Source organism: Chiloscyllium punctatum, chromosome 44 (genome assembly GCF_047496795.1).
Source record: "Chiloscyllium punctatum isolate Juve2018m chromosome 44, sChiPun1.3, whole genome shotgun sequence".
Taxonomy (NCBI): Eukaryota; Metazoa; Chordata; class Chondrichthyes; order Orectolobiformes; family Hemiscylliidae; genus Chiloscyllium; species Chiloscyllium punctatum.
This window is the reverse complement of record NC_092782.1, coordinates 18,928,314-18,955,843: the sequence shown is the minus strand read 5'-3', so window position 1 is coordinate 18,955,843 and position 27,530 is coordinate 18,928,314. Positions and strand designations below refer to the sequence as shown.

The window sequence follows — 27,530 nt, the reverse complement described above, 5'->3', positions numbered from 1 at the left end:
AGAATGATCTTGGCATTATAGTGCATTGATCTCTAAAGATGCATGAGCAATGGCTTGAAGACATTGTGAGTATGAATATGGTCTTAAACTGCTTTTATAGGCGAATTGATTTATAAGATGAGGGATAATATTTTGACCTTGTGCATAGAAACCTAGGAATAGGTTACCGAGCCTGTCTTGCCATATAGTTAGGTCATAGTAGATCTGCTACCTCAATGCCACTTTCTCCATATCTCTTAATGCACTGACCTACAGAAATCAATTAATTTCTGTCTTGAGCATGATCAGTGATTTGAGTTTCCTTTGGAGAAGGGAGTTTCAAAGATTCACCGGCCCTGAATGAAGAAGTTCTTTCTTGTCTCAGCCTTAGAAGGCCTACCATTTATACTGAAATTATATCCCTGGTCTTAGCACATTTTCAGCCAGTCAGTCTATCTGCATCCACCCTGTTGCATCATGTAAGAATTTTGTAAGTTTCAATGTGATTACCATTCATCCTTGAAAACCTTATGGAGTATGGACCCAGTTTCCTCAATCTCTCCTCTCTTCCTATCATCCTATGAATTAATCTAGTGAACCTCATTTGATCTCCATCCCCATCTCCTTCCTTAAGTAACAAAACCTTAACTGTACACACTACTCCCCTGTGTTGTCTCAGCAAGGTGCTGTGCAACTGCAACAACTCCTCTACTCAAATCTACTTGAAATGAATGCCAACAAACTGTTTTCCTTTCTAACTGGTTATTGCATCTGCTTGCTAACTTAGCAGGGTTATGGAGAAGACCACCCAGGTCCCTTTGGACACCTGCATTTCCCAGCCTTTTCTGTTGAAAGAGTGAAGGCATCGTTGACTATGCCAGCATTTATTGCCTAGAAGGCAGTTAAGAATCATTCACGTCGCTGTAAGTCTGGAGATGTGAGTAGGCCGGATTAGGTAAACAGGGTGGATTCCCTTCCCTAAAATGAACCAGGTCGGACTTTAAGGGTGGATTGGTGGTGTAGTGGTAGTATTACAGGGCTAGTAATTCAGAGATCCATGCTAATGCTCTGGGGAATGGGGTTTGACTTCCACCGTGGCAGATGGTGAAATTTAAATCAATGAAAATTTGGAATTAAAAGCTACCTAATGGTGACCCATGTAACCACTACCAATTCTTGTAAAACCCCATCTGGTTCACTATTACCCTTTATGGAAGAAAATTTGTCATGTTTACCTGGTCTGGCCTGTATGTGACGCCAGACGTACTGCCATGTTGTTAACTCTCAATTGCCCTCTGAAATGGCTGTAGCAAGCCAAACAATGCAAACAGTGATTAGTAATGGACGACAAAAGGCCAAGCCAGCAACACCCACTTCCCAAGAAGAAATACATTTTTATATATGTCAATTGAAACTGTAGTTACATGGTTACCATTCAGTTAGCTTTAATTCCAGATTTTCATTGAATTCAATTTTTTCCATCTGCCACTTAGGTATGAAAGCCCATGTGCCCTGAACATTAACCTGGAGTCCTGGGTTACTAGCCACATTATTATTTTACATTGAAAGCGCAAAATGATCTCCATGTTTTTATTTCAAAACCTTTTACCCAAACTATCCACATAACTCTTTATGCTGTTGGAAATCATAAATTTATCAACCTCTCTTTTAAACGTACTCATAGACTGAGCTTCCACAGCCTTCTAGTGTGGAGAATTCCAAAGATTCTCAACTCTCTAAATTAAAAATAAATCTTTTATTCTCAGTTCTAAATTATATCTCCTCATTTTTATTATGTCCCCTGGTTCTTCATTTCCCCAATGAGAAGAAACGACTTGCTCACCATCTTCCCTGTCCATCCCTTTAAGTATTTTGTATTCTAGAGAATACAGATTCAATTTGCCCACTGTCTTTACAGGACAATCCTCAAAACAGTCCTCAAAACAACTCTGGTACAGCTTTGTTGCCTCTCTCTACTGGAATGATATCCTTCCTGAGATAAGGAAATTAAAACTGACATATGATTCCAGGTTCGATTCAAGCAGTACCTCACTACTTCTCAACTGAAAACCTGTTGTGGGAAAGGCTAACATTCCATTCACCTTCCAAATAGCTTGTTGCATGCTTTACTAGCAGTGTTAAAGCTTATTCAGAGATGAGATTTATTAATTAAAATAAATTAAGACAAAATAAATTTAACTAATGCATAAGATAGCAGAATACAACCACCTGATGAAGGAGTGGGTGATATTTTGTGTATCAGTTGTTTTGCTGCAAAGGAAGTTAAATGGAATGCTGTCAAACAAAGTTAAATGGAGTGCTGCCTAGAAAGTCAATGTTTTCAAATTATGTGTAATCTAAAACCCACCTATGTCTACATGCATACATAACATTTGTATTCATAACGTGACCTAGTGAAAATGAAAAGGAAGCCCTGTAAACCAAAAAGTAGCCCTCTAGAAAATCCCAAAAGAAGTCCTCAGAAAAAATTGTACCCTTGTTGAAGTAATTTTGCAAGTTCATAAATTAGTAGTGCAATTAATTTAGAAGTAGGGTGGTACAACAGTATGAAAAGAATATTGTATCTGTTGAGAGGATATAGAAAAGAGTAACTGGAAGACCTTGTGTGGTGACCTATTATTCCGAAAGGCAGCCTTTTGTCGTCAGCTGTGTCCCATACATAACCAAGTGCCAACAGAGCCGATGCTTTCATCAAGATTTCCAAAGAAGTGATGAAAAAGGCTAGTAACAGATTAGAATCTTAGCAGATAGATGTATTTAGTCCTACAGTGGCAAGACTTCATTTCACCACGGCAGTGTCAATGATCAGAGCATTGAAAAGGATCTTTGTAGTACACTGTTTCCTGGAAGAATTAGTGTAGGACAATGGACTTCAACTCATGGACGAGAATTTTGGGAAGTTCACTTTGGAGGCAGGCATCAACTGGGTGATAAGTCCTTCACCTTCAATTGAATGAAGAAGCAGAAAGAGAAGTCAAAATTGTGAATTCAATAATGCGCAAGAACCACACAATAGAAACTATCTCTATTTGGTTACAGAGTAATGTCATTAAGAAGTGAATACTTCCCAGCAGAATTGCAAAGGAGGTTTAAAAACAGATATACATATTTTAGAATGGAATCTCAAGCCAATTATAATCTGACCATATAAAAAAGGCAAAAGTATCTAGGAAAAATCAACAGCAAAAAGCTGCAGAGGTGCTACTATTCCAGATATGGTGAAAATTCTGTTAACCTGAGTATAAAGTCAGAAACCATGGTCATCAGAGAAACATCAGCCAGTCCTTATAATGTCAGGGTAACTGAAGGGACATTCAGGAGAAATAGGAAACCATTGATCTTCTGTGAGCCAAAAAATGAGACCGAGAATGATTATCTCAGAATTTGGAACAGCCATACTGATACTGCATCAGACAATAGGGGACAACAATATGTATATTGACTGTGTAGAGAGTGGCAAAACAATTCCAAATTCTCACTAAGTGCTACAGGTCAGCTCGCTAGCAGTCAAACAAAAGGAACCTCTCTCCTTGCTGGAATTCAGTCGTGCTCAAAAGAAATTAGAACTACAGAATCTCAACAATCTGTAACTAAGGATTGTGAAACCAACTGTTCCAACTATCAATGTCAAACCTACTAGTAACCATCACTAACAACGATAATGTTAAGCTATTCACTCTTTACAAACAATTCCTATACTACTCTGTAAATTGTTCACTTTTAACTTTTATCTTTTTGGAATTATCCAAAGATTAAAAATAGGGTAATGTGTTATGTTAGTATTTCGTTTTGCAGATAATTATTATTAAATGTACTTTGCTAACTCAAGTACAACTTGTTAAATTGGCTCCTATTAAAACACAAGTTAATTGGGGTCTAGGAAGAAGATAAACTCAAGTCAAGTAATCAATTTTAAGTTAAACTTGTTGCGGCCATCTAAGAGAGTAGATGTTTATCCCTCTTCAGCGGGGAGCTTAATTAATTAGAATTCTCGTCTGGAACCAGAATAAATTGAAAAGCATTACCCTGGGTCCTGTTATAACAAGATTTGTAAATGTGTGCTAACCCAACAAAGTCAGCTTGTGTTGGATTGGTTAGGTCCTGGTCTGCAGATGTTTCAAAATGGTTTCAGTGGGAGTGCTTATGAAAAGCCTGAATCACAGCTTGAGCAGGATATGCCTTCACAGGTATTAATCCCTTTGCTGATATGTCTGAAATTCCTTAAATTTATAGTTCTGTCTAAGTTAGGTGGCAAGTATTAATTTTGTAGTCAAACTGACTGGCATAAAGAAGCCAAACTTCGTATATTGGCTGACAGGGAAGTGAAGGCTAGACAGCTAGACATTGAATCAATTAGTGGCATAATGCAATTCTTAACCATTAAAGATCAGTTTGAAACCAGTTTTATACTACTTTGCTCAGACGCAAGTGCAGTGTGTTCATTGTGGCATTGTGATAAATGGGGAGAACAAAAACATGATCCTAAGTGTATATTTACTTATGCTTATCAATTCTTCTGTTGTTCTTTTAAAATCTAGGCTACACAGAGCTGAAGACCTGATCCAGATGTCAAAATAAATGGGAAGCATTGTTGTTCCCAGTTTTCATTATGTTAATTGAATAAAGCTTTATTTATTTCATTGTAAAATAACAATGAGCCTGTCTTCATATTGCACCATTTAGGTCCCAAAGTGGTTTACCATTCAAAAAAAGTGCTTTTGAACTGTTGTTACTATTACTTTGCAAGGAGATAAGGTGGTCAGTATGTGCACAACAAAAGGAATGAGGCAAGTGATGAAATAATCTGTGATGGAGTGAGTTGAAAGATGAATATCAGGCAGAACCCTGAAAACTATCTTACTCCTCATCAAACGGTACCACAGGGATCTTTCACATCCATAAAGGGGGAAGATACTGGAGGGGATGATGTGGGAGGCCTCCTTAGTTTGAAACCTCTTCCAAATACTGGATTCTAGCATCAACTGAGATGAAAGTCAGAGTACCATGTCACCATCTAGATTGGAATAGAAATGGAAAAGCTTTAAAAATGATGTGCAGGACCAGATTTCAGGATTCCATCTCCCATTCCTATTTGTGGGAATTTTGGCTAGAATGGGATAAATGTGTGAAAACAGTCCACACCTTGGATTTCTTGGGTTGATATGCCCTCTGGAGAAAGACTTTTCCAATTTCTGTAAATTCTTTTGAGCTTCAGTGATTTGGGAAAGTCTTGTAAATTCAGATAACAATGACAATATGTAAGTTTTTTTTGTTTCAGTTGATATATGAAGAAAAGAACTTCCAGCAAAGTTTTATTTGCTTTATTGAAGTGAAGCTGAATCCTGCTGCACTTCCTTCAATTTTTTAAACTGATGGAATTAAATGAGCTGCCAACTAACTGAAAGTAATATGTTTAATTTCAGGCTTCTATGAATAAAGAATTTCATGGAAAAGATGAAAAAATTCAAGCGACGACTTTCTCTGACCTTGCGAGGCAGCCAAACAATTGATGAGTCTCTGTCTGAGCTTGCAGAGCAAATGACCATTGAAGAAAATAGCAATAAAGATAATGGTGAGTTATCTTTTTAGGAAAGGTTTAGAATCAACGTAATGCAATATTTGTTAAGTGATTTATTTGATTGTTGTCTGTTGTAATATTCAGTTTTGAATAGAATCCTGGACATAAATCACTACCTATTCTTTTGATTGAGGTAACTTTTTAAAATCAGACTCTGTGACGACACAGCAGTTTTCATCATTTATGAGAAAGCAAAAGTTAATTTTAGTCATTCAATCCAGACTGTGAATTTTGGACAAATTTATTCTGCTTCATGTAATTTTCTGCACCGTTAACAGCTTAAAGCTTGTCATGTTTCTGTGAGATGTTACTTGATTGACTACAATAAATGATCACTCTATTAATAAAGGCATAAAGTGCAAAAGCAAGAACATTTTGCTAAGCTGTTACAAATCATGTGTTAGCCCTCACCTGAAATACTGTTCATTGAATTGTGGTCAGTGGAGAAGTGGAAGCTCCAGTGTCAACTGCTTTTAAAACTGTGGCCATACTTTTTCCATTTACTGCAGTAGCGGTTTATCCTCTCTTGGCTGCAATATGAATCCAGCAATAATTTGATTGGAGAGACTTGGCTGCGCACTGCCAGATGTCCAAACACCAGTTGATGACAGGCCCCTTGAGTTATGTCTTCAAGTGAAAATGGTTAATCATTTTCAATATTCTATTTGAGGTACTGCCTGCTCAACACCAACACCCCCACCAGCCGTGGAGGTGGTGAGCAGATACGAGGATTGGGAGTGTTGTCTTCATGCTCCCTCAGTTTTAAAGGTTATTCTCATTTGCTTGCTAGGAACAGACCTAAAAATATCCACGTAAAAATTGGTCTCAGTGCCGGGTTATCAGCTCACTTTCATTCTTTTACAGTTTCCAGTCTGGAGACAATTTATTAGAAGCATTCCAAGCATGAAGGGCTCAAGTTATTGGAACAACAACAGAAGTTGGAATTGCTCTTCTTTGAGCTGAGAAGGTGTCTGTAGGCACTTTGTTTGGCTGGTGAAAATAGATTTGAGCTGTGACATTCAAACATCAATTCAATAGAAAGGAGGGAAAATACAGACTATGGACATTAGCAGGGGAGTGAGAATATCTGAATAGTTGTTTTGAAGATCTGCCTCAGGTATATTAGAATGAATGTACAGTTCTATGAAATAAGCACCTAGATGCATAAAGTAAACAAAAATGTCCAAGTGTATGAACTGGGAAATTTGAAACAAATGGGTAAAAGAATTGGGTATCTTGGGAAAAAAAGATGAAGTATTGGGGCTGCTCGCAACTTCAAAGCCAAAGCATTCAAAGAAGTAAGAATGGAAAGCAGATGCATTCCATGAAGAGGCTAGAACTTGCAAAGTGAGGAGTTGAAAGTGACAGTGAAATTAGTTGACTTGCCATGCATTTAAATGGCATTTAACATTGTAAATATAATAAAATAAATCTGAAACAAAAGCATAACGGTTGAGAAAGGTCAGGTCTGATAGCGTTTGTAGAAAGAGAAACAGAGTTAAAGCTTTCTGACAAAGGGTTATTAATTTCTATTTATGATTCAGCTCATCTATCTTGTTATAATGCTGTGTGCATTTAGATATTGAGCCTTAAGTTTGACTTACTACTTCTATTTACTCCAGTTCTAATTTCTACTGCATTCCATTCTCTCAGCTTTTCTCTCTCAATTGCATCTGTTCAGATGTCACTATTGGTGGAGCTGACTCTCAGCGATCTTTTTCCTCACTGTCCCCACTGGTGAACAGGGGATTCAGTTGTGTCAGATTCATTTCCTGGCTCTTTGCCTACGCAATGTTCTTCCACTCCTTCCCAGAACAACAAAACGTTCCCCATGCCTTTATTTTCCACCCTTGTCATCTCCTCATTCAAAGGACCATTTTCTGCCATTTTCAGCACCTCAAGCAGCATTTCCCACCAAACCCATTTTTTTTTTCTCTCCTCCACTGCAAGCATTCTGCAGGTACCCTTGCTTCCACAGTACCCTGATCCAGTTCTCCATCAGACATAACACGTGCGGACTCCCCCATGGCAACTTTCCATGTAATCATAGGTGTAACACTTGCCTATTACATGTCCTCCCTTTTCAGTGTTCAAGACCTCAAACATGTTTTCCAGGTGAGGCAGTATTTTACGAGTGCATCTTTAAATTTAATCAGACTAGGTTTGCAGAACATCCCTGCTCTGCCAGTAGAAATGACCCTGACCATGCTTGCCATTTCAATAAACCACCTTGCTGTCATGCTAAAGTTTCATAGAAATAGAAAATAAGAGCAGGAGTATGCCATTTGACTCTTTGGGCCTGCTCTGCCATTTATTGTTGCAATGGCTGATCATCCAATTTAATAACCTGTACCTAGTATTCCCATCCCCCCCAATTTCCTTTAACCCGTTTAGTCCCAAATGCTCTATCTACTTCCATAATAATATTCTGAAATCATGCAATGTTCGACTACTTTCTGTGAAAGCAAGTTGCATAAGCTTGTCCCTCTCTGGTTAGGAATTTCTCCTCATCTCAGTCCTAAATTATTTCCAGTATCCTTAACCTATGACCTCTGGTTCTGGGCCATTGAGACCATCCTCCCTGTATCTTCCCTGTCTAATCTTGTTAGAATTTTATATATTTCTGTGAGGTCCCTCTAATTCTTCTAATCCTAACCGATTCAAACTCTCCTCACATGTCAATCCCACCATCCGAGGAATTGGTCTGGTAAACTTTCACTGTACAACTTCCTCAGACAAGGAGACTAAAACTGTGCACACATTTCAGGTGTGGTCTCACCAAAGCCGAGCATAATTGCAGAAGACACTCTTCCTCTTGCACTTAAAGATCAACATACAAACTACTTTCTTTAACACCTGCTGCACCTGCATTCTTTCTTCCTTCAATTGGTGTGCAAGGATACCCAGGTCTCTCTCAATTTATCACCATTTAGATATTCATTTGGCTTCATGTTTTTTGTGACCAAACGGGATAACCTCACATTTATCCACTTTATACTGCATTTGCCGTGAACATGCCCACTGGCTCAGCTTGTCCAAATGTTTTTTTTGGTCCTGGGCCGAAAGCAATGTACCAGCAAAGCAAAATGCAAGCTTGAAGATCACCACCGAATTTTCTGCTTAGGCACTTTACAGCCTCTCGTTCTCACCATTGAATTCCATAACTTTAAACACTGACTGCACAATGTCTGTTCTTGATTTTCCTTATATCCTCCTCCACCTCCCACCTTCCAGTCTTACCTTGTTCCTGTGTTGTTTACTTTTTCTTTCAGTAGAGAGGACCTGTTCTCTCCCTTTCACACTTTAATTTGCACCTATTTTACATCACGTTTTCTCTTTCTACCATTGACAATCCCTCTGATTTTTACACTGGGCCTCTACTCCATCTGTTTCCTTTGCTCCTTCTCTGTTTCTGTCAATAGCATAAAAAGACATTTTCTAACATTTTTCAGTCTGAAACTGAACTCAGTTTCTCTCTGCACAAATGCTGCCAGACTTGCTAAGCTTCTCCAGCATCTTCCACATTTGCTTCTAATTACTGCAATCTTTTCTGTCACTATGCTTTTCCAGCATCACACACTTCGATTTTGAGCTACAGCATCTGCAGTCCTCACTTTCTCCTAAATGTAGAGGAGTAGGATAGGGGAATGTGTATGTGTGGGATACTCTTCGGAGGGTCGGTATGGACATGGTGGGCCCAATGGCCTATTTCCACTCTGTAGGGATTCTCTGATTCACACTTTGATTATAGTTCATCTCTTCATTAATCTACACCTGTTTTCTCGTTTCTTTTTGAGTATTTAAACTCTTCAATTGAAGCCTCCTTCCTGCCCCACTGATGACTTTAAATTTGTAATAGTTCTGGCTTTCTCCAGTACTGGTGCCAGTGCCGATTGAATCTGAACCCACATTTCTTCCACACTAATCTTTAACCCTGATATTTAACTTTGTAATCTTATTTACGCTATGCCAATTTGTACATGGTTCAGGTAGTAATGTGGAGATTATTACCTGTATGGTTCTGATTTTTAATTTGGTTCTGAGCTGCTTGTAAGCACTTAGCAAAATCTCTTTCCTGGTCCCACCTATACACACCTATATTCGCAACAAACACGCACACGCACACCACTTAGTGCCGATGTGGTCACTCTGGATTGCATCGACAGCTGCAGCTCTCGCATACTACAGCTGCTGCACATTGGCTGCTGAACTATATCTATTCTATTGAATTAGTTCATTTGGATGTTAAATATTTTAAACGATAACTCTACTATTCAACTGCAATCATGTCCATTGATTTCAACCTCTTGACCAATCAATCATGGAAGAAATATCCACCAATCAGCTGTCCGTTTTCCTGTGACAGTGTATTTCACTCCTAGCAGACAAAAATACGTTGAATTAGGTTTGCCTCTCGCTTTATCTCCTGCTGTCCTTCTCATGTGGGTTCACTGTTCTCTTTTTGAAGTTGCTGTCCCTGTGCTCTCTTGCATTGTTTGAGAAGCTGCTGACCTTGCACTCTCCCACTAATTATGAAGCTGACCCCATCCCCATCCCCCTCCCCCTCATTTTGTTCAGAAGCATTGGGTCCTCCTTTATTTCTTTTAGAAGTTTGTGAGGGTTTCTGGATCCTTCTTTCTCTTACTCCTTTGATGTTGATGACTGGCTTCAGATCCTTCTGCTTTTGCCCTCTTCTAGTATTTATTTAAGTACTTTTTATGTAAGCCTAATTAGAACAAGAGTGGTTTACAAGGTAGAATTCCAAGATAAAATCTGTGGAACCATAGGAACTCGGAAAACTTAAGAAGTCTATTTAGCCTACCAAATGCTTTTTAGATGTTTATTTATTAGCTAAGAGTGTGTATTTTTTTTACTCCAGTGCATCCTTTAACTATAATCAATGTTCCAAGTAATCAAGCATTTGTGCACAAGTTAGCTCCTTAGGAATTGCACATATGTAGCTGTGCTGAAAATTTCAAGTGACGCTGACTTAAATGACTTACCCATGCACTCCAAAAATAATTAGAGGGAATATTGCCAGTTTCCATAGACTAGTTTTGAACAGCAAAATTCAATCCAAATTAAAACAGATTTATTCTGAAAATCTTTAAAACAGTAGCTATGAACATTTGAGAAATCAGGTTATTAATTACTTGAATATTCTTCTACCAGTCATTTGTGGAGTGCTGGGCAGGATAATTAGTATTAGAATTGTGTGCAAGTGCAATTTAATTATATATTTTCCATTTGAGATATTAGCAAATTAATTTTGTTTTTGTAAATGCAAATATTCATTTTCTCTTTCATCATCTTTTTGATGACACCATTGATTTCAGAGGAGGCATTTCTGAAAGTTCCGAGTTAATGAAGTGCATTTAGTGTTAATTTTTTTAACTGATCTTCAGAGTGAGTGGATTTAACTTCAGGTTCCAAAAGTGGACTGACAGCATGGTCATTCTCTTTGCAATCTACTTAACACCTGAACTTGTGGAGAGAAACCCTCATCTTATTAGCAAGCTATGGGAGGTGGTGGGATCATAATAATATTACTGGACTATTAATCTATACACTTGCACAATTCCATTTTCCGGGGACATATCTTGGTGGAATTAGAATCCAGTTAACAAATCTGAAATTGGGTATTGCTGAGAAGGTTTTTTTCCACAATTTTTCATGTTGCTCAAATCAGAACAAGTTGTAAGAATTATAAGACCATAAGACACAGGAGCGGAAGTAAGGCCATTCGGCCCATCAAGTCCACTCCACCATTCAATCATGGCTGATGGGCATTTCAACTCCACTTACCCGCATTCTCCCCGTAGCCCTTAATTCCTTGTGACATCAAGAATTTATCAATTTCTGCCTTGAATACATTTAGGGTCCCAGCCTCCACTGAATTCCACAGGCCCACCACTCTCTGGCTGAAGAAATGTCTCCGCATTTCTGTTCTGAATTTACCCCCTCTAATTCTAAGGCTGTGTCCACGGGTCCTAGTCTCCTCGCCGAACGGAAACAATTTCCTAGCGTCCACCCTCTCCAAGCCATGTATTATCTTGTAAGTTTCGATTAGATCTCCCTTTAATCTTCTAAACTCCAATGAATGCAATCCCAGGATCCTCAGCCGTCCCTCATATGTTAGACCTACCATTCCAGGGATCATCCATGTGAATCTCCGCTGGACATGCTCCAGTGCCAGTATGCCCCTCCAGAGGTGTGGGGGCCAAAACTGGACACAGTACTCCAAATGGGGCCTAACCAGAGCATTATAACCTCTCAGTAGCACTACGGAGCTTTTATATTCCAACCCTCTTGAGATAATTGACAACATTGCATTCGCTTTCTTAATCACGGACTCAACCTGCATGTTTACCTTAAGAGAATCCTCAACTAGCACTCCCAGATCCTTCTGTACTTTGGCTTTACGAATTTTCTCACCGTTTAGAAAGTAGTCCATGCTTGTATTCTTTTTTCCAAAGTGCAAGACCTCACGTTTGCTCCATCAGCCATTTCTTGGACCACTCTTCCAAACTGTCTAGATCCTTCTGCAGCCTCCCCACTTCCTCAGTACTACCTGCCTGTCCACCTAACTTTGTATCATCGGCAAACTTCGCTAGAATGCCCCCAGTCCCTTCATCCAGACCATTAGTATATAATGTGAACAGCTGCGGCCCCAACACTGAACCCTGCGGGACACTGCTTGTCACCGGCTGCCATTCCGAAAAAGAAACTCTTATCCCAACTCTCTGCCTTCTGTCAGACAGCCAATCCTCATTCCATACCAGTAGCTCACCTTGAACACCATGGGCCCTCACCTTGCTCAGCAGCCTCCCATGTGGCACCTTATCAAAGGCCTTTTGGAAGTCTAGATAGACCACATCCATTGGGTTTCCCTGGTCTAACCTACTTGTCACCTTTTCAAAGAACTCCAACAGGTTTGTCCGGCACGACCTCCCCTTACTAAATCCATGTTGACTTGTTCTAATCCGCCCCTGCTCTTCCAAGAATTTAGAAACCTCATCCTTAATGATGGATTCTAGAATTTTACCAACAACTGAGGTTAGGCTAATTGGTCTATAATTTTCTATCTTTTGTCTTGATCCTTTCTTGAACAAGGGGGTTACAACAGCGATTTTCCAATCATCCAGGACTTTCCCTGACTCCAGTGACTTTTGAAAGATCTCAACCAAAGCCGCCTCTATTTCCTCAGCCACGTCCCTCAGAACTCTAGGATGTAGCCCACCGGGGCCAGGAGATTTGTCAATTTTAAGACCTTTTAGCTTTTCTAGCACACTCTCTTTTGTAATGGCAACCATACTCAACTCAGCCCCCTGACTCCATTTAATTGTTGGTATATTACTCTTGTCTTCCACTGTGAAGACTGACACAAAGTACTTATTAAGTTCTCCTGCTATTTCCTTATCTCCCATCACTAGGCTTCCAGCATCAGTTTGAAGTGGCCCAGTGTCTATTTCTGCCTGTCGTTTGTTTCTTATGTATTGAAAGAAACTTTTACTATCATTTCTAATATTACTGGCTAGCCTACCTTCATATTTGATCCTCTCCTTCCTTATTTCTCTCTTTGTTATCTTCTGTTTGTTTTTGTAGCCTTCCCAATCTTCTGATTTCCCAGTGCTCTTGGCCACTTTATAGGATCTCTCTTTCTCTTTGATAGATTTCCTGACTTCCTTTGTCAGCCATGGCTGTCTAATCCCTCCCCGGATAATCTTTCTCTTCTTGGGGGATGAACCTCTGTACAGTGTCCTCAATTTTACCCACAAACTCCTGCCATTTTTGCTCAACTGTCTTCCCTGCTAGGCTCTGCCTCCTAGTCTATTTTTGTCAGTTCCTCTCTCATGCCCTCACAATTACCTTTATTTAACTGTAACACCATTACATCCAATTTTGCCTTCTCTCTTTCAAACTGCAGACTGAACTCTACCATATTATGATCGCTGCTTCCTAAGTGTTCCCTTACTTTAAGATCTTTTATAAAGTCTGGTTCATTACATAGCACTAGGTCCAGAATAGCCTGCTCCCTTGTGGGCTCCATGACAAGCTGTTCCAAAAAGCCATCATGTAAGTATTCCATGAATTCCCTTTCTTTGGATCCATTGGCAACATTATTTACCCAGTCCACCTGCATATTGAAGTCTCCCATGATCACTGTGACCTTGCCTTTCTGACATGCCTTCTCTATTCCCGGTACATGTTGCGCCCCTGGTCCTGACCACTGTTAGGAGGTCTGTACGTAACTCCCACTATGGTTTTTTTGCCTTTGTGGTTCCTCAATTCCACCCACACAGACTCCACATCATCCCACGCTATGTCATTCAGTGCCATAGATTTAATTTTGTTCTGAACTAACAAGGCAACCCCGCCCCCTCTGCCCACCTCCCTGTCTAAGTTGAAAACCCTTGGATGTTTAACTGCCAGTCCTGACCCCCCTGTAACCACGTCTCTGTGATGCCTACCACATCATAATCTTTCACGATGATCTGTGCCATTAGTTCATCTGCTTTGTTACGAATGCTACGAGCATTCAGGCAAAGTGCCTTAATGCTAACTTTCTTATCATTAGAGATATTGGAAGTCATAAGATGTCCTAAGTTTTATCCTTCCTTTTTGCTGCATTCCCAGTCTCTCAGTTTAAATCTGCCTGCACATATGCTATCCTGCCGCTTATCTTTCCATTTAACTCCATACTCCCTGTCGCTTTCACTTTCCCTTCCCCCCCCCAACTCAGAAGTTTAAAGTCCTACTGACCACCCTATTTATCCTCTTCGCTAGAACATTGTTACCTGATCGGTTCAGGTGGAGACCATCCCAACGGTACAGATCCCCCCGGTTCCAAAACTGATGCCAATGCCCCATGAAGTGGAATCCCTCTTTCCCACACCAATCCCTTAGCCACGTGTTTACTTCCTTAATTTTCTTATCCTTATGCCAATTGGCACGTGGCTCGGGCAGTAATCCGGAGATTATGACCCTTGAGGACCTGTACTTCAATTTCCTTCCTAGTGCTAGATAATCCCCAAACAGGTCCTCCACCCTAGCTTTGCCTATGTTGTTGGTACCAACGTGGACCACAACAACTGGATCCTCCCCCTCCCGCTCCAATATCTTTTAAGCCGGTCAGAGATGTCCCGCACCCTGGCACCGGGCAGGCAACACACCATGCGAGACTCCTGATCTGGCTTGCAAAGGATACTATCTGTCCCCCTAATTATAGAATCCCCTATAACAACTACTTGTCTTTTTGCTCCCCCCTCTTGAATGGCCTTCTACACCATGGTGCCGTAGTCAGCTGGCTCATCCTGTCCAGAGCCCTTTTTCTCATCCATACAGGGAGCAAGAATCTCATACCTATTGGACAAGTCAAGGGCTGAGGCTCCTGAACTCCGATTCCCCCTACCTGCCTCACTTACAGTCACATTCTGATGTCCCTGATCACTAACTGAATGTGACTTACTTAATCTCCCAGGTGTGATTGCCTCCTGAAACAAAGCGTCCAGGTAACTCTCCCCTTCCCGGATGTGCCGCAGTGTTTGAAGCTCAGATTCCAGATCATCAACTCTGATCCGGAGTTCTTCCAGCAACCAGCACTTGCTGCAGATGTGGTCACTGCCATTCACAATGGGATCAGCCAGCTCCCACATCATACAGTTACAGCACACCACCTGCCCAGCCATCTCTGCTTAGTTAATTACTTTATTACTTTGTACAGGTTTGAGTTAAAATACTTTCTGATACCTCTCTACTATAGTCTTTTTCTAAAAACCAATTAATAGATAAACAAAAAAGTAATTTTTTAACCAATCACTGATAAAGAAATAGAAAATCCTTACCTTAAAAAAAACCCAGAGTACTTAATAAGGGGGTTAGAGGAGGAGGGCAGGTGGGAGACACTACAGTTGTAGAGTCTCAGGTTTAGCCGCCTTCCTGATTTATATACTCACTGCTTTCCTTCCCGGCTGCCCCTCTGGTCGTCGTCACTTCCCCTGCTGCTCCCGCTACCGGTAAGTAATTTTAAAACAAACTGTCTTACCTTAGCTGTAGCCTTCCGGGTTCATTTAAACTCGGCTGCTGCTCGCACTCTTATCCAGTTAAAGGAAAGTTCATACTGTATGATTGGTTGTCAAGTGGACTTTGATGCATGTGTGCCATTGAGAATGCTAATGCGCCAGTTAATGATAATTAGCTATTAACTGTGAAGCTTTGTTTAAATTTTGCCCTGAGGGAGTGAGCAATATTGCCCTGAGAAATAAATCCGAGAATGCTGTCACTTGTGTCCATTTGGGGAGAAAATTTGCTATCCTTCCCTGATGACTCCAAACAATATTATTAAATGTCTTCTGAAGAGACATAGTAAACCACTCAGATGTATTTTACTGCTACAGAGCTTAAGAAAAGGAATGACACTCAATGGATCATATTGTACTAGAATGACAATGGCAAATCCAGCCCTCATGAAAAGTCCTCCTTGCTAATATCTGAAGTCTTGTGCCAAAATGGGACAGCTATCCCAAACAACAGTTTTTGAACAATGTAATCACAGGATCATACCGTACACCACCATCACAATCTTGGCTATGGCAGGACAGACTCAAAGAAGTGGTGGCACAGTTAAAAAGAAGTTCTTCTGGGATTTCTAAAGATTGATACTGGACTCCCATCTCATGGTATCATGGGCAAGAAAATCTCCAGCTGATTCTACCTTTGGGACCTTACTCATCCCTTGCCCTCCCCACAAGCTGAAGATTCAGTACTACTCCATGTTATACACCACTTAGTAGAAGCACTAATGGTGGCTAAGATACAAAATAAATTCTGGCTGATGACTTCAATGTTCACCAATAGTCATTCTGTAGCACCAATACTGACTGAACTGGGCAAGTCCTAATGGGCGATGGGGTTTATGGCAAGAGGGGAGAGAGCCAACAAGAGGGAAAAACTTACTTTCTTGCATTCTCGCTAAAATAATGTCCCAAGTGCATCCATCTATAATGGTATTGATTGTAGTTATCATCACATAGTCCTTGTGGAGACAAAACTCTATTTTCAACTTAGGATAGCCTCTGTTGTATTGTACACCATTATAGTATGCTAAACAGGATAGATTTTGAACTGATCAAACACCTCAAAGCTAGGCATCCACAAGGTGTTGTACGTTACCAGAATTTTACTCAACCAAAGTCTGTAACCTCGTAGTCTGGCATTTCTACCATCACCATCAAACCAAAGGTGTCAACTCAATCCAGTTACACCTCAGGAGTATGTGCATGTCAAAGTGCATAAGCAGCATGAGATAGACAGATTCTACAAGTGACTCCACAATCAACAGGTAAGATCTGCAGTCCTATTACATCCCATTGTGAATGGTGGTGGAACATTAAACAACTAACAGGAGGAGGAAATATCAAAACCCTCAAATCCTCAATGATAAGTTGGGGTGGGTGATGGGGTGCTGTGATAGTTATATGGGCAACACCTAAATCTGCAAGAAAGAAAGCCTAATTTCATCCAGAACTACTGAATGGGTGATGTAGCATTAGATTAGATTCCCTACAGTGTGGAAACAGGCCCTTCGGCCCAACCAGTCCACACTGACCCTCCGAAGAGTAACCCACCCAGACCCATTTCCTCTCTGAATAATGCACCTAACACTATGGGCAATTTAGCATGGCCAATTCACCTGACATGCACATCTTTGGATTGTGGGAGGAAACCGGAGCACCCGGAGGAAACCCACGCAGCCACACGGGGAGAATGTGGAAACTCCACACAGATAGTTGCCCGAGGAGGGAATCAAACTTGGGACCCTGGTGCTGTGAGGCAGCAGTGCTAACCACTGAGCCACTGTGCCGCCCAGCATAACCTGATGTTTCCAGTATCACGGTCTTCAGTCAATTGAATTCATTCTAGGTGCTGTCAGAAACCACCTAAGGCACTGGATACTTGAAAGAGTATGGGCCCTGATAATTTTCTGACAAAAGTACTGAAGACTTCTACTGCACCCCTTAGGCAAACTATTTTGGTAAAAGCCTCATCATTGATATCCACTGAGCAGTGTGGAAAATTTCCTAGTGTACCCTGTCCATTAAAAAGAGGTCAAATTCAACCCAGCCAACTACTGACCTAGTCTACGCTCCATCATCAGCAAAATGATAGTAGCTTCGTTTGGTTCTAGTATTAACCTCATTATAGCCTTCATCCAAATATGAACAAATGAACTGACCCCAGAGGTATTCGTGATGTGGATGGACTGAGGTGGACAAAGTAAAAATCACACAACACCAGGTTATAGTTCAATAGGTTTATTTGGAAATACAAGCTTCTGGAGCACTGATCCTTTGTCAGGTCGCTAGTAGCTACTAGACGAAGGAGCAGCACTTCAAAAGATTTTACTTCCAAATAAGCTCATTGGACTGTAACCTGGTGTTGTGATTTTATTTTTGCCTATAGGTATTGTAAGGTTACTGTCCTTGATATCAAGGCAGCATTTGATGGCATAAAGGACCTATTGCGAGGTAGGAATCAATAGAAATCCAGAGGGCGGTGGGTGTCTAGAATCCACTGCGCAGTTCGGTGGTTGAGGTGGGAAACCCTTCATTTATAAAGAGTTTGAAACTACATCGGAGGCACTGTAACCTGCAAGTCTATGGATTTGGTGCTAAAAAGTAGAATTGGATTAGGTAGCTAATCTAATCAGCAAGCGGAGACTTGATTAGTTAATTTGCTAGAATTCTTTGAGAAGGTAACAAGCAAGTTAGACAAAGGAGAGCTAGTGGACATGATCTATTTAGATTGACAAGGTGCTGTACAGGCAGTTGCTAAATAAGATAAGAGCTCATGGTGTTACGGGCAAGGTACTAGCATAGATATAGGATTGACTAATTGGTTGAAAGCAGAAGGGATAAAGATGTCTGTTTCAAGATGGCAGTCGGTGGCAAGTGGAGTCCACGTTGGTACTATAACTATTCACATTATACATTAACGATCTCAATGAAGGAACTGAGGGCATTGTTGCTAAGTTTACAGATAACACAAGATAGATGGATGGACAGATAATGTTGAGGCATCAGGTAGACGGTAGAATGATTTGGACATGCTAGGCGAGTGTGCAAAGAACTGTCAGATAGAATACAGTGTGGCAAAGTTTGAGGTTATAGATTTTGGTCAGAAGAATAGAGAGGTATACACTATTTTCTAAATGGGGAAAGCCTGTCTTATGAAGTGCAGCTGAGGACTCTCGGTCTGTACTCGGAGTTTAAAAGGATTGGAGGGAGTCTGGGTAAGCTTTGATTTAAACGTAGAGGATACACAGAGGTCTGTTTAGAATGGATATGGTCGATGATGTTTCCAATAGTATGAGAGACTTGGACCTGAGGGCACAGTCTCAGAATAAAGGGACAACCCTTTAGGACTGAGATGACGAGCAATTTCTTCAGCCAGAGGAACTCATTGATGCAGAGGGCTGTGAAGGCCAAGTCTTTGTGTGTTTAAGACAGAGATAGATAGATTCTGGATTAGTAAGGGGATAATGGATTACAGGGTGAAGACAAAAGAATGGGGTTGAAAAACATAGCAATGATCAAAACAGATTTAGAGTCATAGAGATGTACAGCATGGAAACAGACCCTTCGGTGAATAGCTTAACTCTGCTCCTATGGTCTTAAGTGGTTGTGGATGTTGGAGGTCAATCATCTCAGTTCCAGGATATCTTCTGCAGAGTAGTATCCTTGGTCAAACCATCTTCAGCTTCATTCATGATGGAGGGGATGATAGTGATCATTTTCATGATGGTTAGCATCATTTGCTATTCCTCAAATACTCGTGCACATACGCAGCAAGATTTGAACAACATTCTAGTTTGGGCTGAAAATTTGCAAGTAATATTTACAGGCAATGACATTCTCAAAACAGAGAATCGGATCTCCCTATGACATTTAGTGGCATTACCATCGCTGAATCCCCCACTATATTTATATGTTGAGGGCTATCACTGCCCAGAAACTGAATTGGACCAGACATATAAGAGTAGGTTAGAAAATTCTGCAGGGAGTAACTTTCCTCCACTCCCACTGCTTGTCCACATGTGCACAGCAGAAATCAGAAGTGTGATGGAATCCCCTTGCTCGCTGCTCATTCGTAGCAATTTACTTTACGTGATTGGCATCCATCACCACGTTTAGTCCCTTTTAAGGACTGACATCCTTTCAACTTGGCTTTTTTGGTACTATTTGTTTTTATCTGTTTAACTGTGTTTCTAACTGCTTAAGAGGTTTCATTCCCTCCACCATTGACACATGGTGCCAGCTGTGTGTAGTATGCACAAAATGCACTGCAGTAACTCACCAAAGCTCCTTTGACAGCATCTCGCAATCCCTTGATCTCCACTACTGAAAAGGACAGGGACAGCAGATATATAGGAACACAACCATATGCAAGTTCCCCTCCTGACTTGAAATTATATTGCTGTTCCTTCACTGTAGCTGGGTCAAACTCCAAGTGCTCCATTCTAAGTAGCACTCTGGGTAACACCTGCACCCCATAATTTGCAATGGCTTAAGAAGGGTAGCACACAGTCACCTTCTTGAGGGCATTTAGGAATGAGCAATACATGGTGCCCACACTCAGAACATATAATGAAATCGACATTGTTGCTACAAGAGTTAATTATTTCATGATTGTATTTTAGTGAGCACCAGAACTAATAGCCTTAAATACAATGCATCCATAAAAGCTGCTGCGTACGAGCAACACTGCGATAATTACAAGCCCAGCAGTTAAGCGGAAGACTGAATCACAGAAGTGTTACTGTGCAAGAGGATGCCATTTGTCCTATTGTGCCTGTCATCAGCTCATTAAATGAACATCATTACTTCGTGCTAATCTTTTGCTTTTTTCCCCCTTTTATTTTTATCCAAATAATCATCCAATATCCTCTTGAATGCCACAATTAAACCTGCCTTCACCACATTTCCAAAAAGTGCATTCCACACCTAAACCAGCTGACTAAAAAGGTTTTTCCTTACCTTACCCTTGCTTCAATCAGATAATCAAATGTCTGATTTCAAAACAATCGAAGTAACATTAGAAGTAACAACAAATTTTGTTCTGGAGAAGTTCATAAAAGGATGGCAGGGTGGCTTAGTGGTTAGCACTGTTGCCTCATGGCACCAGGAACCCGGGTTTGATTCCAGCCTCAGGCGACTGTGTGGAGTTTGCACATTCTCCCTGTGTCTGCACAGGTTTCTTCTGGGTGCTCCGGTTTTTTCCTGCAGTCCAAAGATGTGCAGGTTAGGTGGATTGGCCATGGTAAATATGGGGTTGGGAAATAGGATGGGGGCCTACGTATGGTTGGATACTCTTCGGAAGGTTGGTGCGGACCCGATGGGCCAGATGTCCCCTCTCTGCATTACAAGGATTCTGCGATTTTAAGCTCGGATTTATAAATGCCTCGAGTACAAGCGTCAAGTGAATAAAATGAAGGAAGGTCTCTTCATTGCACTGATCATTAAAATGAATGGGAGAAAATTTAGCAAGGAAAACAAATTGTTACCAAATATTAAACTACAAAGTACAATTTTAAGCTGCAGTTGGTCACACAGTGACGATACTTTACGGTGTTATTCTCCATTCATGCCACATGTTCGATATATGTTTCTTAATATCTGTTTCTACACTCATAACCACTGTCTACGCACTGGAGCTTGAAGCAGTGTTGGTACTGTATCTTGTGATTCACGAATATTTATTAGCTTTCTCCAATATGAGTATCATTATTTTCCACCTACCAAGACAAGTGACTTTATGCTGCATGACCTTACTTTGGTAACCTCGTTTTAGCTCTGATAGACTAGTAGGCTGTTGTAGACATGTAGTTATTAAGGAAAACAGTGTTCAAGACTGAATAATGCTGCCATGTCCTCAAAACTAAATGCTGTTTTCTCCCATTTCACTCTGACTGGCTAAGTGTATGTTACTATTTGCAGCCGAAAAGTGCTGAAATACTTTCCCAAAATTTCAAAGAAGGCAACAAAACACGTTTCTGATTATACCTTTCAATGAGGTAAACCAGCATAAACTCAGCTTGAAGTGCAGCTTTGACCCCTAACTCCATTGTCCATTTGGTATTGAAGCAGTTGCCACCCAAGTCAACAATTATATTTGACATCAGTCATAAAGTTATGATGTAGTTTAGCTTTCACTTCACAAAGACTGGATTATTAAATTTTCATTGTTATTTTTTCTCTCTGGGCATAGGACACTTAACCCAAAGAAACAACATTGCTTACAATCTCAGATGTGTTTTATTTTTGTGAACTTTCCTGCAAGATTACATGAAGCAGAGCTGTTTAGGGTACTGTTTAAAGTCATATTATCTAGTCTTATTGTCCAAATTTCTCTAACTGAACTTTACAGCAGTCATCAGCTACACTTTTAGGTATAACTAATTTTCTGTAAACTTTCACTGTCTATTTAAAAGTATTTATTATAAATTACAAAGTTAATATTAGTTTGGCATTAATATGCAATAAATTACAGGTAATTAATGACATTTATGTATTGTATTTAAATCTATACGTCTTTAATTTTATTTCAACCGTATGTACTTTGACAGAGTTCTTTGGCAAGATAAATAAGTAAGATATGATTGGAAGAATGTTGCTAGCCAACTGACATTTAATCCAGAATTGTGACCTAATTTTGTAATTTTTGTTGAATCTTTCTGGTTTAATACCACAGCTGAATGTGTTACTGATGAATTTTACCTTCACACATTGAGGCATAGCAATATATTTTTCCATTGTCAGATCTCCTTTATTAAGTCCATATTTGACTGTCAACATGAGGGAGGGAAGAGCCACATGCCTGTTTTTTATAAATAAAAATTATGATTGGCCATTTCATCTGACCAACTAATGACTTTCACACCAATGCTATATTCAAAATATTGGTACTTTATTCAGGTTGCATCTTTACTGAAGCATATCTTTTCTCCAGAGTGATTTAATGGTTTGTCGGCTAAACATTTCACATAAGGGAAAATCTACATTAGTGTTGTTTTCTAAAATCCGTTGCACAGTAACAAGTAAACACTAGACTGAAGAGAAGGAAGATACCCTGTTTCCACTGTAAAGCAATGTGTGGAGTTATTCTAACGTTTAAAAATACAGTACGGTTTCATGTCAAACACCAAGGACTGGCTAATCGAGTTCTATGTTGCTGCACTGAGTCTACAGTCAGTATTATCGGTGCCCCAATGTGCATACAATGGTTAGACCTCTCAGAAAATGGTAGAAGCAAGCATGGTATTGAAAATTGATGAGACCAAATTTATTGCTGAATAGACTGTTTGCTTCTCAGTAGATTAGTATAAAGACTACTTCCATGACAATTTCTGTGGCGTGTGGTGAACACAGATACTGATACCACCTGAGATAATCCAAGCTCAATCAACCACTATAGCTTCTAAAAATATGTGACAATTGTAACAATCTGACAGATTCATGATTGATGGATTTAGATGACTCTATAAAATTTCCCAGAATTGTTTACTAAATAGGAAAACCATGACAGAAGATGAATCAAAGGAAATGAGAACATGCACGTGGCTTCTTCCTATTTGAATGCTGATTTGAAGTTAAATTAATGATCTTTAGAGGAGACCTTCTATTTAAAAAGCACCAGTTGCAAGTAATCTCTTTTACGGTTTAATTGAGAATAATGAAGTGATTATGCAAGTTAATATAATAGAATAGAAAATAATAAAGCTTAATAGAATATTACAATAGTACTGTTTTTCTGCATTTCCTTTTCTAAAAGCATCATCTTATACATGGTCATTTGTGTCTGCAATGTAATAGACATCCTGAGGAATGATCGTTGCTACGTGTTAATTCATAAATGCTGTCAAATGAGTTACATTTTTAATGTCCAGGGTAATATATTTAAAATAAATTGATTTAACTCTACTAATTTGAAAGCACAGCAATAACATATTTGTAATAACTATATAATTGTGCTTTGATTTTAAGCTGCAAAGCTTCCTTGCATTTATAAGGATCCAGTGCACTATTAACAGTCTGTCAAGCTTATTATCAATAATCAGCTGATGAAACTCATCAATATATAATTACACTATATCACTGTTTTTAATTCTGAGTATATGATAGCACATAAATAATTTTGTCTTCCGCTAATGGCATGAGTTCACTCTTGCTTTAATTGTTGAGACTTCTGTTTCACAGTTTGTCGGTTTCCCTGTGTCTAAGTTATGCGACTAATCTATAAACTCTGATTCTTTGTCTTAGCATTTTGACATTAGACTACAGCTTCCCCTTACATGATCTTCACCCTGCATCTCACCCTCTTATGCTCTCTCAATCTTTCCCTCACCCCCTGCCCACCACCCCAACACTTTTCCTCTCTTTGACCCCCTGTCTGAAATGGCACAAGTGGGTTTCTATGTTTGTCTCACTGCTAGGCGAAGTTAAATTAACTTTGAGTTGAAGGAAACTGTTCATGAGTGTAAACGTCATTTCAGTTCATTTTTGTGGGAGTTCCCTTTTTGTCTGCTTCAGTTGCATTTGTTTTTATTCTTATTGTCTTCTGTTTCTCTATCTTATTTCATGTATATCATAAGTAAAAATATTTCTCATCTCAACATTTCTTCGTGAGATTCTGTTAGTCTGTTAGAATCACATATGGTAACAGGACAGAAGGAGGCCATTCAGCTTTGTGCCAACCCTCAAACTGAGCCATTTCCCTACCTTATCTATTGCTTTTCAGACAATCCAATTCCCTCTTGAGTGACTTGATTGAACCTGTCTCCTCCACACTCCCTCTCTGTGCATTTCAGATCCAAACCACTCACTGCATGAAAAGGTTTTTTTACCACATATTACCATTGCTTCTTTTACCAGTTAGCTCTGCGCTACCTTGTTCTTGATCCTTCCACCAAATGAAAGAGTTTTTCCTATTTTACTCCCCATGTATTGAATACCTCTGTCAAATCTCCTCTCAACTTTCATTTCTCCAAAGGAACAGTCCCACTTGATAGAATCTATCTAAATGAAATTCCTAATCCCTAGAACTATTGTCATAATTTTCCTAATCTTCATTTGTCTTGCCACCAGTGTCATTATTGAGGATAATTTGGTTAAAGCCAATTTATGAGCTTTACTGTTTTCCTTGGTGAAATTGGTGTCTCTTACCTTATGATTCCTTAGAACACTTCATAAACTGGGGTCTTGCTAACCATGATAAAAATATATAATTTGAGGTGTTTTGAAATATGTCAAACAAATAATTTAATTCAGCTTGAAGTTCGATATGCTAGGGCAAAACAGCTCAGTGCTGCGAAAGTAATTGAACTATGCAGCATCCATTATATGTTTTATCAGCTTAGTACATTCAGATGTCTTGAGAAACTTTATTGACTTTACTGAGCCAGCACCAAATTATTGTAGATGTTCTCCAATCTGCCTGTTCAGAGATATTACTACATACCTCTGGAGCAAATGGGACTTTCATTATTGGCAACCCCAATAGAACAATCATAATGGGAGAAACCAAACTTGAGAGATTAGTTTTTATTTTCAAATGTTGTAAATCCTAAATAAAAATATAAATTGATGCAATACAGTACAAAGATCAATTCAGCTTTGTAGGTAAAATATTAATTTGGATACTTTGTACAAAACTTTCTTGGAAGAATTAAGTCAAAGAATACTGTCTTTTTAAACTTGTCTATTTCTTGTGTTCATTGGCTTCATTTAAAAAGGTATACTTTTTACATTATTGAGGTGACTTATTTTGTAATTTTTACTTTAAATGTTTTCAATTCTTTTAACCTAAACACACATGGAATAATACCTTCTTTGTGGCTTCTTTCTGTAGTAAACTGCATCCAAGAGTTTAGCTTTTTAATACTGCTTTGGTCTGCTGACAGGCTTTTTGCTGCAGTAATCTGATCAAAAGCTGCGAACTAACCAGGTTTAAACCACTTATTTTGCACCAGATGTAGAGTATTTTAGATGACATATATCCAAATTTGCCAACATCTGTTGAAAGACAAAAACCTTCAAAATCTTCATAATTTTGGTTGCTGGTAGTAATTATTAAAATGGGCAGAATTCATTCTTTGGGATCACTGTTAACTCAGCATATTTATTGTGCTCTGTGATTATATGGTTGTATTCTACATTCAGCTTCAGTTAGTATGAGAATTTATCTTGATTATTTTCAGTTTTAGAATCATGGTCATAGAGCTCTCCTGCACAGAAAGAGGCCTTTTTGGCCCATCGAGTCTGCGCCAGTCAAAAACAACTACCTAACTCTTTTAATCTCATTACCCAGTCCTTAGCCCATAACCTTGTATATCTTGGCATCACAAGTGGATATTTAAATACTATTAAAATGTTATCTGCATCTACAACCCATACAGACAGAGAGTTCCAATTTTCCAAAACCCTCATTACTACCATTTTTTTTTGCTATTTCGCAAATCGTTTTGTTTCCAGTAGCATGACAATGTTGTGTACACCGCCATTGCCATCCTTGGATATCATAGAATCCCTGCAGTGTGGAAACAGGTCCTTTAGCCCAACAAGTCCACACTGACTCTCCAAAGAGTATCCCACCCACACCCATTCGCCAACCCTATTACTCTACATTTCTCCTGACTAATGCACCTAATCTACACATCCATTAACACCATGGGGAATTTAGCATGGCCAATTCACCTAAACTACACATCTTTGGACTGTGGGAGGAAACTGGAGCACCTGGAGGAAACCCACACAGAGAGGAGGAGAATGTGCAAACTGCACAGACAGTTGCCCAAGGTTGGAATCGAACCTGGGTCCCTGGCGCTGTGAGGCAGTGCTAACCACTGAGCCACTGTGCTGTCCTGTCATACTGACAGGACGAGCCCAGCAGAGGTGGCAGCACAATGGTGTATACAGTCAGGAATGAGTTGCCCTGGGAGACCTCAACATTGATTTCAGACAATATGAAGTTTCATGGCACCAGATTAAACATGAGCAAGGAGCTGTACTTTGCTCCCATGGCTGATGAATCAGTGCTGTTCCATATTGAAGGACACAGTATGGACTCTAGGTGGGGATTTCAATGTCCACCACCGAGAGTGACTCAGAACCAGCAAGTTTGATAGAGCTGGCCAAGTTCTGTAGAACACTTCTGCGAGACTGGGTCTGTAGCAGGTGCTGAGGGAATCGACAAGGGGGATAAGCATCCTTGACTTTATCCTCACCAGTAGGAGTGAGCTCTGTTCAGTCCTTGTGGAGACAAAGTTTCACATTGAGGGTACTTTATATTATGTTGAGTAGCACTATCACTGTGCTAAATCAATTGAACTTAGAACAGATCTAGCAACTCGATTGAGCATGCATGAGGCATTGTGGCCAGCAGCAGAATTATATTCCAACATATTTGCAACCTCATGGATCAGCAAATTCCCCCAGTCTACCATTACCGTAAAGCCTTGCAATCAACCTTGGTTCAGTGGAGTGCGGAGGAGGGCTTGCCATGTGCACAGTAGGCATACTATAAAAAGAGGTGTCAACCTGAGGAAGCTACAAAACAAGACTATCTGCATTCCAAACAGCATCAGCACTAAATGATAAAGTAAAGCAATTCTATTACCAATGGATCAAATCTAAGTACTGCAGTTCTGCAACATCCAGTGGTGTTGGACAATTAAGCAATCACTGGAAAAGAGAGCTGTACAAACGTCCCTATTCTCACTGATACCCAGCACATCAGTGTTAAAAATAAGACCAGAGCATTTGAAGCAGTTTTCAGCCAGCGTGCCAAGTGGATTATCCATTTCAGCCACCCCCAGAGGTCTCCGGCATCACAATTGCCAGCCTTTGTCCCAATCAAATCACTTCACATCCTATTAAGAAACAGTTGGAGGCATTCA

At 39.8% G+C, this 27,530-nt stretch overlaps 1 protein-coding gene across 5 annotated transcripts in view; it reads left to right on the top strand.

Moving 5' to 3' along the window:
- Positions 1-27,530, top strand: part of cdk17 (cyclin dependent kinase 17) — a 224,285-nt gene that overhangs the window by 77,679 nt on the left and 119,076 nt on the right. For all 5 annotated transcript variants that reach the window (XM_072562405.1, XM_072562402.1, XM_072562406.1 and 2 more), the window contains one exon: positions 5,424-5,572. In XM_072562405.1, the coding sequence (XP_072418506.1) occupies positions 5,446-5,572 (127 nt within the window). In that variant the 5' untranslated portion in view covers positions 5,424-5,445. The remainder of the gene's footprint in view (positions 1-5,423; positions 5,573-27,530) is intronic.